The sequence below is a fragment of the Equus przewalskii genome, chromosome 30, assembly GCF_037783145.1.
Source record: "Equus przewalskii isolate Varuska chromosome 30, EquPr2, whole genome shotgun sequence".
NCBI lineage: Eukaryota > Metazoa > Chordata > Mammalia > Perissodactyla > Equidae > Equus > Equus przewalskii.
This window is the reverse complement of record NC_091860.1, coordinates 8262049-8274917: the sequence shown is the minus strand read 5'-3', so window position 1 is coordinate 8274917 and position 12869 is coordinate 8262049. Positions and strand designations below refer to the sequence as shown.

The window sequence follows — 12869 nt, the reverse complement described above, 5'->3', positions numbered from 1 at the left end:
CACTAACCTCATTCTTCTTTAACATGGGAAATTTAATTGCACAAATAAGTTATGATATAGCCATACAATAAAATACTATATAGCCAAGAAAATTAAGCAAGAATATGAAAAGACATATATAGAAAATCAGAGAGATATTCACAATTCATTATTAAGGAAAAAAAACCCTATTAACTCTTAATAGTAGTTACCCCCAAGTGCTGAAATTACAGGTAATGTTCTTCCTTTGCCTTATTTTTAATTAAAATTTTTTTATTGTGGTAAAAAACACACAAAATCCTTTGCTTTGCTTTACTTTCTAAAATTTGCATAATGAACCATATGCAATCTTATATAATTCTTGAGGTTTACAACTCTTTGCAGCAGTTGCCTTACAAAAACAATTTTCCATTATTTGTATCTCTTAGACTTGAGCTATCTAAAACAATAGCCACTAGCCACATGTGGCTCGCTAAACTTAGATTAATTAAAATAATATAATTAAAAATTCAGTTCCTCCCATAATTGGGAAAGGATAGTCTCTTCAACAAATGGTGTTAGGAAAACTGGATATCCATATGCAAAAGAATGAAACTAGACCCCTACCTTACACCACTCACAAAAATTAACTCAAAATGGATCAAAGATGTAAATGTAAGACCTGAAACAAAACTTCTAGAAGAAAACATAGGGAAGAAAATCCTTGACATTCGTCTAGGTAACGATTTCTTGGATAAGTCACAAAAACACAGGCAACGAAAACTAAAATAAATAGGTGAGGATACATTAAACTAAAGAGCTTCTGCACAACAAAATAATCAATCAATTGCGAAGACAACCTACAGAATGAGAGAAAATACTTGCAAGCCATATATCTGATAAGGGGCTAATATCCAAAACATATAAAGAACTCATACAACTCAATAGTAAAAAAGAAAATAATCCAATTGAAAAATGGGCAAAGGACCTGAATAGACATTTTTCCAAAGAAGACATACAAATGGCCAACAGGTATATGAAAAGGTACTCAACATCACTAATTATCAAGAAAATGCAAAGCAAAACTCCTATGAGATATCACCTCACACCTGTTAGGATGGTAAGAGATAACAAATGTTGGCAAAGATGTGGAAAAAAGGGATCCTTATACATTGTTGATGGGAATGTAAACTGGTACAGCCACTACGGAAAACAGTATAGCAATTCCTCAAAAAATTAAAAATTGAACTACCATATGATCCAGTAATCTCACTCTTGGGTATATATACAAAGGAATTGAAATCAGTATCTAGAAGGGACAACTGAACCCCCATGTTCACTGCAGCATTATTCACCATAGTCAAGATATGGTAACAACATAAGTGTCCATCAATAGATGAATAGATAAAGAAGATGTGGTATATAAATAAAATGGAATATTATTCACCCATGAGAAAGAAGGAACTCCTGCCATTTGCAACAACATGGATGGACCTTGAAGGCATTATGCTAAGAGAGATAAGTCAGACAAAGAAAGAGAAATATCACTTATATGTGGTATCTAAAAAACCTGGACTTGTAAAAACAGAGAGTAAAATGGTGGTTGCCAAGGGCTGGGGATGAGGGAATTGAGGAGATGTTGTTTTAAGGGCACGAACTTACAACTGGTAAATAAATATGTTCTGGAGATCTAATGTACAACATAGTGATTATAGTCAACAATACTGTATTATAAATTTCAAAGCTGATAAGAAAGATCTTAACTTTTCTCAACACAAAAAGAAATGATAAATATGTGACATGACAAAGGTGTTGGCTAACAGTAACTGTAATCATCATATTGCAATATGTAAATGTATCAAACCAACATGTTGTACACCTTAAACTTACACAATATGTCAATTATATGTCAATAAACAAAAGAAAAAAAATTCAGTTCCTCAGTTATACTAGTCACATTTCAAGTGCTCAGTAGCCACAGGTGGCTAATGGTTACCATATTTGAAGATACATTTCCATCATCACAGAAAGTTCTGTTAGATAAAGCTGTCTTAAACCATAGTTTGATTGGGATCTGTATAAATAATGAGATGCTATTTTTGAATATTACAAGTGTGCTTTCTTTCCACTTGCCTTCCTGAGCACATGACCTCTTTCATACTCTACCCCTAAGGTATCCTTCTGCCTTGGGAAGATGAATTTTGTTCTAGAAGGATGCAAGGATGGAGACTAACATACTATTCACCTTCTGATCCTGGAAATTAGGATTTTTCAAAACAAGAAGAGCCTCACAAATCTGGCTATTTTCTTGAAGAAAGATGTTTTAAATTACCCTCTCTCCCATTTCAAGGTCCAGACCTGGTATACTAGACCAACAGTCTTCAAAATCTTTGCTCATGTATCCCAATATATATATTTTTTTTAAGATTGGCCCTGTGCTAACATCTTTTCTTCTTCTTCTCCCCAAAGTCCCCCAGTACATAGCTGTATATTTCAGTTTTAGGTCCTTCTAGTTCTGCTATGTGGGAGGCCGCCTCAGCATGGCTTGATGAGTGGTGCTAGGTCCTTGCCCAGGATCCAAATGGGCAAAACCAAGGGCTGCTGAAGCGGAGCACACAAACTTAACCACTGAGTCACAGGGCCAGCTCATCAATACATTTTTGAAAAGCTATGTATTCTTCTCATTTATTTTGAATTGACATTTAAAAATGTTCATCATAAATTGTGTCACAAAGGATGTATTTTCTGATATATATGTCATCAAAATTTTGACTCTGCATATTTAGTTAATTCAATTTTGGAAATGTCTTCCGTATTACGAAGTTAGAAATGCCAGTCCTCATTGTTGAAGTAAAGCCAAATTATACGTACTGTCTGCTAGGAAAAGTCTGACTTCAATTTTTAAAATTCACATAAGGGTATTCATTCAGGTCCCTTTGATAACTTTCTCACTTCTGAACTCAAATTCAAAGATGATGATGAAGATAGATAGATAGATAGATAGATAGATAGTAGATATAGGTAGATAGAGATAGATGGATAGATAGATAGATAGATAGATTAGATAGATAGATAGGAGATTGGTCATATGTTTGTTGCCTGGATGAAATAAGAAGTTGCCTTTTTCAGTATTTCTTCTCAGAAGTTCTCTCGGTTTTGCTCTCCCTGGACTCACCCTGAGGAATTATGCATTCTAGACCTGTCCTTTTGCTTGGTGCTCCAGAAGTTGTTACACTACTCAGAGCAATGTGCTTGTAAGATCAAGGAACCGCAAAAACCATGCCTCTCTTTCTTTCTCCATCTGCTACACACACCCCCTCTCCCTCTCCCTCGTGCCTTTCTCATATTAATCATTCCCTCAACCTGATCTATCTTCTGGATTTCATATTGTCTCCTTCTCTCTTAACAGAAAGAACTATTAATCTTCCATTTCTCTACTTCTCCCCTGAAATCATTTCTCACCCCAGTGCCATCTGGCTTAAACTCTCCTCTCAAACGAAATGTCTATAACCAATGACCACTTATTTTCTTCTCAGTTTTCAAAGGTAATGACCTCTTTGGGGCAAATGATACTGTTGAATACTCCCCCTCCTTCTTGAATTTGTTTCCTTTCTTGGCTTTCTTGAAATCACCCTCTCCTGATTATCTCATCACTCCTCAGTCTTTCTCTATGACTTCTCTTTGTCACTGGCCTTCTCTTCTCACTCCACATCCTCTGCCTTTCATCTACCCTCAAGATTTCAACTACCTCCTACATACTGATAATTCCCACATATACATCTCCAGTCCACAATTCTCTCCTGACACCCAGATTCATATATTCAAATGACTGGACAGCTCTCCCTGGATGAAAGCAAATCCACCATCTTTTCCCAAAACCATATTCTTCCCAGGTTTTGTAAAGGTTACTAGTTCTTAGTTGTCAAAGTTAAAATACTAAAACAAAACCAAAACTGTAAACTCTTTCTTGACCTCCTGCTCACAGCCAGCATCCAATCACTCACCAATTTCTGATCCTACTTCCCGATTATTTCTTATATTGACTCTTCCTCTTCACCCACACTGTGACTATGTTAGGTCAAATTCTAATTATTTTCATCTGAACCATTATAGCAGCCTAATTAGTCACCCACTCATACATTTTCTAATTAGCCAAACTGCTCATGTCACTTCCTTGTTTAAAATTCTTTAAATGTTCATGTTACCTAAATGATAATCCATATAGAAGGAGAGTGTAGTCTTGGTAAGAGAAGTGAACAGGCAGAGAGCTTTCTTCTTCATGAGTCTGTCTTTCCCTCAGGAGTGGTAAGAGAGTGTTGAGGTTTCTTTGTCTTGAGAAGAATTCAAAGATACTAGGTTGGTGGGAGTGAAGAGCATGCAGAGGGCAGAGATGTTCAAGAGAAATGGAACAAGTAGGAGCTTTCTATGGAGGCTCGGATCTAGTCTACGCCTTGGGGCCAAGGGCTAAAAGACAAGCAGGTTGTGTTGTGTTTAAAGTTTGAGTATGGTTCAGTTTAGGTTGCTAGCCTAGGAGACCAGTCGGATATTCAGGACAGGTGTCCTGGGCAGGAATAATGAATATGAAAACACTGGAATAGCTCTTAAAGCTGGTATAGATAAATAGGCAGATTTAGAGTTGAAGTCCATGAAAATAAAGGACACAATTTACACGTAATGACAGAACTAAGTAGAAATGTTATTTATACAAAATGGATATCAACAATGATAATGTTAAATTTTATATTTAAATTCATACTTTCAATGATGGTTTAGAATTAACCGGTATCTATAACATCCTTCTCCAGGAAACATAAAGACCGTTAGTATATTTTTACCTATTACCTTCCATCACCTAACATGTGTTTTGAGTCATGTGGTTGTTTAGGTTCAGATCATGACTGTGAGAATACTATCTGCTTTTATTTTATGCCATTAGTTTTTAAAAAATTATTTTTTAACAATTTGATAAAATTTGAAAGCCATATTATCAACACAAATTCATATTTAACTATAAATTCTAATGATTTGCTTATTGTTTCTATAACTCATGTTGTCCTCTTTCTTAGAATCTTTTGTTTCACTGGAAAATATTCTAAAGCAATTTTTTTCAGAAAAGGTTCATGGGGGATAAGCTTCCTGAGTTCTGACATTTCTAAAAGAAAAATGTCTTTCTTCTGTCCTCACTCTACACTCACAAATGAATGCTAGTTTTTCGGGATATAGACTTCCAAGATAAGAAGTATTTTCCTCTAAAAACAGTAAAGGCTTTATTTCATTTTCTTTTAGAATTTATTGTGAATGATGTTAAGCCTAACACTGATTTCATTCTTGTTCTTATGTAACTTCCCCCCTTTTTTTTTTTGAGGAAGATTAGCCCTGAGTAAACATCTGCCTCCAATCCTCCTGTTTTTGCTGAGGAAGACTGGCCCTGAGCTAACATCTGTGCCCATCTTCCTCTACTTTTTACGTGGGGTGCCTGACACAGCATGGCTTGATAAGCATTGCATAGGTCCGTGCCCGGGATCTGAACTGGCGAACCCTGGACCACGGAAGCTGAGCACGCGAACTTAACTGCTATGCCACCAAGACAGCCCCACTTTTTCCTTTTCTTTAATTTCTGGAAACACCAAATTTGAATTTATGTCTAGGTGTAGATAGCTTTGTTTGTTTGTTTTTCCTGTTTGGCGCTGTGAATCTTTTCAGTCTGAAGACTGGAATCTTTCTTCATTTCTTCAGTTTACAGAAACTTTTGAACCCTTTAAAAAATATATCCATCTATCTATTGATATATAAATATATATATGCATATTTCTTCCCTTCGATTACTCTTTCTTTTTGTTTGTTTTCATGTCTTTTCTTTTTACTTTTACTTTAAATTCTTAATTATTTACTAGATTTATCTTCCAGATAATTATTCAGTCATATCTATCCTAGCATTCGTCCCTTCTATTAAATTTATTGTTTTGCCAAATATATTTCTAATTTCCAAAAAGCTTTTCTTAGTCTATGAATATTTCTTTTTTTATAACAACCTTTTCAGGCTTAGGATTCCCTCTTGGGTCATTCTGAGGATTTCAATTTGAAAAACTTCATGTTATATTCTGTTCCTTACATTATCTCTGTTTCCTTTGAAGTTAGTTCCGCTTATTAATCTTGGCTTGGGTCTAATACCATTAGTCTTCCTTAAATATTTAGTGGTCCTTGCTTGTTCATGTTTATGAATGAAGGACTGGGCTGATCTGCTCAAGTAGCTGATGAGGACACCTTCAAGGATGTCTAGCAATCTTTCCCCAATAGGCTTCTTTCTTGCTCCCTAAATAATATCATTTAAATTTTGCATTTTCGCCCCCGGAAGCCCCAATACATGGTTGTACATCCTAGTTGTAAGTCATTGTAGTTCTTCTATGTGGGCTGCCGCCACAGCATGGCTTGATGAGCAGTGTGCAGGTCTGCGCCCAGGATCTGAACTGGTGAACCCTGGGCCATTGAAGTGAAGCGTGTGAACTTAACCACTCGACCATGCATTTTAATGCCCTAAATTTTGCATTTTAATAATTTCTTTGAACATTATATAATAGGAATTATATTGTACATCTACTTCTGAAACTTATTTTATTTTGCTCACTATGTTGATGAGGTGTTTTGATACTGATGAATACATTGCTGAAATACACTCATTTCCACTGTTGCACTGGATCATATGGGACGACTCGACTCTCACCCTGTTGTCCATTTTCCTGTAGGCTGACATTTGAGCTGTTTTTATTATTTTTTTCTGTTATAAAAAACTGGCTCTATTAGCCAGTTTGTAACAGGTCTCCTCTACTATTAGTATATTTCACAATTCACTGTTTACAAAAGGTTAGTTCTAGTCACAGATATTTAGGGTGATATTTAGAGTCATGTTACATTTATTACAGGAATAAAATCCTTTAGATAAAAATATTCAACAGGGAGAAATATCACTGCCAACAAGAATCTTAAAGGGAAATGTCTAAGCCCATAGGAAAAAATTTTAAGTAAAGATAACAGAAATAGGCTGAAAAGAGATCTTTTAAAGAAAATAACAAAATTTACAAATGAAGAGCTATAAAAGACATCAGAACCTTCCGGTTCAGTCTTTTTTTCTCATGTAAAATTTTATTCATAGGTTTTATATCCAGTCTTTATTAACAGATACGAAAAGTGGGATTCATGAAATTGTGATTTTTTCAAGGTAAGTAAGAATTTAGTGATCTTTCACTGTTGCATTTCAGTCTATAAATAAGATAGATGTAGTCTCGTGCTTCTGAAAGTAGCCGGTAAATGCAGACAATGTTCTTATCACCCAAGCCATAGGAACAGTCAACTTTTCTTCACCTACATTTACCTGGGGTACTTGTTTCCACTGTACCAGCCAGGTGGACCTTGGTTAGCACTGCCATATTAGCCTAGTTTCACTCAGCATTTAAAAACTGACCAGAAAAAGGCATTGCTCAAAAATTATTTTGGCACAAATGTACAGCACTTTTTTCCACCAGATAAGTCTGACCAAAAATAAGTCAAAAGCAGTTAGTGACGTGTAGTGACGTTCTTCAATATCAGTATCATATGAGAGGAGATTCTAGAATGGATCGAGTTGCAGTCTCTTCTTACCTTAGCATTTTGGATACACGGACAGAGGGCCCAAGCTGCACTGGCCTTCACGTCTGGGTGAGGATTTTTCAGGAGGGACCACAACAAACGAACTCCATCTAAGCGATCAATTATTCTATTGTGAAACCAAAAAATAGTAGTATAAACTGTAATTATTACGTGAAAACGAAAATTTAAATGGCCTATCCATTCACACAATTCTAATTCATTTTTCTCCTTTCAACATTTTGCTTGGAGGTTTTTTGCAAAACTTGATCAACAGCAAGGATATAACATGCTGTTGAATTGTCAGCTCTCTGATTTCAGTTCTAAATTCATGACACAGAAAGCAAGCTTCATGATAATTACGATTTACATCAACTTAGAATCAAGCCATGTCATTTTTTAATTAGCTGTACACAGACTGTTGCCTAAATGTAAAAATACTGGTTTCTTTCATATAGTAACATCTAAATACTTTCCAAAACAAATATTTATGCCTCAAAACTGTGCAGTTACCTTTTTTATTTGGCCTATGTTTAATTGACTTACCTTACTGTATGACATATTTTAAACTCTTCCAGGCCTAATCTAGCATTCGGAATTAAAATAATTACACCACAGTGCATCCTTTGTTGGGCATGAATAACACGTAACTTGTTTTCCATGTGCCCTCTCCCCAGCAAGACTAACATTGCAGACTGTGTTATAATCACTTAAACACACTGTAATCAAAACATCTTCATGACTAGCTGAAAAATGAATTATCATCAGAGTCATCTCTATACCATCTGTCTTCTGTTTATATATCAATCAGTCCAGGGAGCATAACCTTGCATTAAGGTCCACTGAGTACTTGCAGTTGAGAGGAAGGCCAAACAAAACTTAATACGCTTTACAAACATGGTTTGTTCAGAAAGATACGTTAAACTAAAGCAGATGAAAAAAGATAAAGAACATCAAAATTCCTTTGATTTTTAATCTCAAGTCGAATTAAACACACGTAGTATTTAGCCACAGATAGAATAAATACCAACTTAGAATACCATTCAAATTCTTTGTTGAAAACTGACATAAAAACATCTACCTTTCTTGATTACCTGAGATGAGTTTGCCAGAAAAAAAAATGTATTATTCCAGAGGTTCCAAGTATGATATCAGTTTTGCATAAGTTTATAAAACAATTGGTAATGCAAATAGCTTAAAGTAAGATAGAAACTGTCTCTTTAAAAAATGACTTTTCATAAGAAAAAAGTGCATTGAGAAAGTATTTTTAACCCCAAGTTTAACTATATATCTTTCCAAACCTAAAGCTTTCTATCAGTATCATGCTGAGAGAAAACAAAGTTTTATTTCTCAATTTATGGAAACTGTAAGGAAAGATACTGAGCACTTCCCAATGATGGATTAACTTTACAAACTTAGAAAAGCTTATTGCCCTAAGTTACACCACTGAAAACGGAATTAATGCTGATCCCTGGGCCTCTATGTATTTTTTCACATGCAATTTCTCAGTCAACTAGAGTAATAATGGTCTGTCTCAGCCGCTGGCAAAGGTAGCAGGAAAATTTGCATTAGTAACATTTAACTATACAATGCTGGACATAACTTGTCATTAAAGTGGAAGTCATTTGGATGGAACACATTTTCAGATTAAAAAAATAAGGTAATTCAGTTCTGGAGTCCCCTGGCAAAACTTCACAATTAATTATAAAAATTCACCAAGAATTGTGAAACTAGATCTATTTTCCCCCGACGCTCACCCCAAACCCTAGATAATTCATCAGCTGTTTAGTTATGATGGATGAAGACAGTGACCCCATTACCAATGCCTTAAAAGACGCAGCACAGTACAGAGTAATAACCTCAGATGAGGAAAACATTGTCAAAGAGCATCTGCAGACACAGGAACTAACAAGTCAGGGTAGCAAACTGCAGTTTAACTTGTCCCTTCCCTCATCCTCTGTATCAAGTCATTTACTGCTGATTTTCACTTCACAATAATGCAAGTATCTGCCTCCTCTATCCCCATTCTCCCTGCCAGCACCCTAATCCTGGTCCTTACTACCTCGTATCAGGATTGCTGGAGTAGCTGCAAAACTTGGTTTTGTGTCTTCAATCTCTCTCAATTCCAATCTATCCTATAAATCCCTGTGAAACTAATCTTACTAAAGGAACTTTTAGAGCTTCTGCAGTAGCTCCTTGAGAGCAGGACCCCGGAAATACTCATTCTGTCCATCACACCACCCAGCACATTCAATCAATGCCTGTTGAACAGCTCACAACTGGAAGATCACTACCAGAAGAAAAAGTCTCCCATGCCTTCTCATTGCCTGCATGGCACTAAAACCCCAGCTCCCAAACTCAGTATTAAACATTTCCAATGAGCTGCCTTATTCCTCCCAATTCTCTATATTCAGGCGTTTTCTCATAAAACTCTCTGGCCATCTACTAAAAACTAAGTGCTAAGCATACAGAAATCACAGACACGGTCAATTCTCGTTATTCAGCTAGTTGTTCTATAAAGTTACTGCAGACAGTGAATTAGTAAATACTGAACCATTGCTCCTAGGTGGAATATAAAGTTTCGTTTCTGAAAGCCTCTGGTCAGAACATTTTCATCAACTGATCAATAGACAACCTTGTTTTATGTGTGTTTCTGTTTAAAGCCATCGTATTGCATATATATTTTTGATTCATTAACGTTGAACCCATGGCCAACAGCACTATAGTTCATGTCTGAATAAGGCTTATCTAAAACGCATATTTTTCTCTGTAAGGCACATCACAGCCTTCTTGCAATTAGGAATAAGAGACTGTACACGATTTTGATACTATGCTTACGGGCCATTTTAAGCAGCAAAATCACCAGCCCAAAGCACAAAAATGTGAAAAATGTGCACTTAAATAGACTATCATTTCAGTACGCAGCTGAAACAAGAAGGCAGAGTGTAGCCTTGTTCGACCTTAGTTGGAAACACGTGCATCAGCTGACTCATAGTGTTTGCTGCTCTGCACATGTCCATGAGTGACTGTGAAAGTACTGTAAGTATTGATTTGGAGTTACAAATAAATTTAGCAAGGACACAAATTCACAATACAGAATCCGCAAATAATGAGGATTTTATCTATTCTTTAGGAAACTACAGTCTAGTGAGGGAGACAAAGAGACCATTATAATCTATTACAATAAATGCTACTATCGATGCGTGTGTGGGTTCCATGTGAACACAGGGGAAGGCACTAGTTTACTCACAGGCCACAGAAATTCTCCCAACTGTAAGCCTTTGTCCATGCCACCTCTACCTTTTGCTATATTGACCCATCTTTTAAGGCCTATAATAAAACCTCACCCACAAATACTCTGGTTTCTCCTTCCTTTAAGCTTCTTTTGATTTTGCTGTCTACTTTCATAACACACTGCTTTGCCTTGTAGGCATGTGTGTATGCTTTTCTCCCCAATTATTGTATACTTTCCCTGACAGTGGAATTACATATTGCCAACTATGCTTAGGTCATGATACTGCAGCCAGTGAATATTGGTTAAATGGACCTGAAACAAAATGGTCTTTGCTTACTCCTTTCTCAATCAATCAAAAATCTCTCCAAATGCAAACACATTCAATTTTAACCTCATACTTGCAAAGTACATGTTCAAATTCTAAATCTAACCAGTAGAGTAAGTTTTCATTTGAAGTTGTCTCTAAGTTGAAAGTGCATTGTCATAGAACTTCTTTACAACTTTACAGCTTTTTGCATTTACAATAATGGGTTTAGGGGCAGTATTAATTAATACCACTATCCATTTTCAATGGGTCCATCTCCTTTTGTATAGTTAATTCGATTAGCATCTTGCTCTGAATTCATTTCCAGCAGTATGTTAGCTCTTCCCTATATTATCCATAGAACTTTACATTAATTCTTTGACATTACAGAAACAAAACTAAATTCTATGTTTTCAAAATTGGCAGCCTTATCCTAGAAATCAAACTGCATGGCTGGCAGAAAAACAGTTTTAGAAAGATAAATACATAGTCATATTCTGGCTATTAAAAAATACCAAACAAACCAAAAAAGACACAGCTGCTTGTTATGTTTCTCAGGTTATTTTGCTATATCAACATTTGCCGTGATTGTAAGAAGTCTGGCCGGCTTGCCTGCCCACTGAGGCCACGTATATGAATAAATGTGAAGAGTTTGTGCCCACATAATGGGCATGACTACGGTTGTAGAGTTTCTTTCTGGTAAGGTCAATGCATCTATTTTGAAACCATAATTTTACATGATTTGTAAAAATTTCACAATATTTGTTGAAAATTACACTGATAAATACTATTGTATGACAATGGCTCAAACTAAATGTGGTTAGCCTAAAAGAACACAATGTTCTTAAACCGCAATAAAGGATGCAACTGAAATCTATAGGTTTTGAAAGCAAGTTGGCCATTCAGTAAAAATGGAAACACAAATGAATGTCAGAATTAAATGATCATCTCTGTGAAAAGCTATGATTAGGAAGGAATTTTACTTTTTTTTATAAAAATTCTCTAAATTTTTAAGTTGATGTCCCTATGTGTTATTTTAAAGAGGCTCTGGGAGACCAAATTTGGAGAAAAGATGTGAATGTAACAGCCTCTGGAAAGGGACGTTCCAGAATTCCTCGGTCTTGGTAAAGCAGGATGATAGTCAACGCCTCTATAGTTGTGTAAGCAATATGATTAGAAAAGCTCTAGAAACTTTTCATCAGAAAAATTATTCATTCTTACAGTAAATATTAAGAGAGTGCCTATCATGTGCCAGGCAATCTTTGAGACACTGGGGAATTTTCCATCATGAAAGTAAACAGAAATCCCTGCTCGCATAGAGTGAATATTCTTTTGGGAAAAGACATTAAAGAGAAATCTATATATTATATGAAATATTGAAAAGTGACTGGAGAAAAATAAAACAGAGAAAGTGGATAGAGGGTGGTGGGATGGAGGTGGAGAGCGCAAGAAGACAGCATCAATGAAACAGTGACATCTGAGCAACAACCCTGCAGGGGTGAGCGAGCCAGCCACGGGGTTGCCAGGAAGGGTGTTGCAGTACCTGGGGCAGTCCCTGGCATGGAGAGCTAGTCATTATCAATAAACATTAAATGAAAGTTACTCAGTCATCATTATATTCATCAAATATTAGTGTTGGAGCCTAGAGAACATCTACTCCAACACCTTTATTATACAACGAGAAAACAGGTAAACTGGCATAACCAACTCTGTGTAGTGTGTGTTGGCTGTATAAAGAAAACATAATGTATC

General features: G+C 35.9%; 1 protein-coding gene across 12 annotated transcripts in view; it reads right to left on the bottom strand.

Annotated features, from left to right (window-relative positions):
* The window catches only part of ODAD2 (outer dynein arm docking complex subunit 2), a 186821-nt gene that overhangs the window by 72926 nt on the left and 101026 nt on the right, over positions 1–12869 (bottom strand). For all 12 annotated transcript variants that reach the window (XM_070600845.1, XM_070600848.1, XM_070600844.1 and 9 more), the window contains one exon: positions 7594–7708. In XM_070600845.1, the coding sequence (XP_070456946.1) occupies positions 7594–7708 (115 nt within the window). The remainder of the gene's footprint in view (positions 1–7593; positions 7709–12869) is intronic.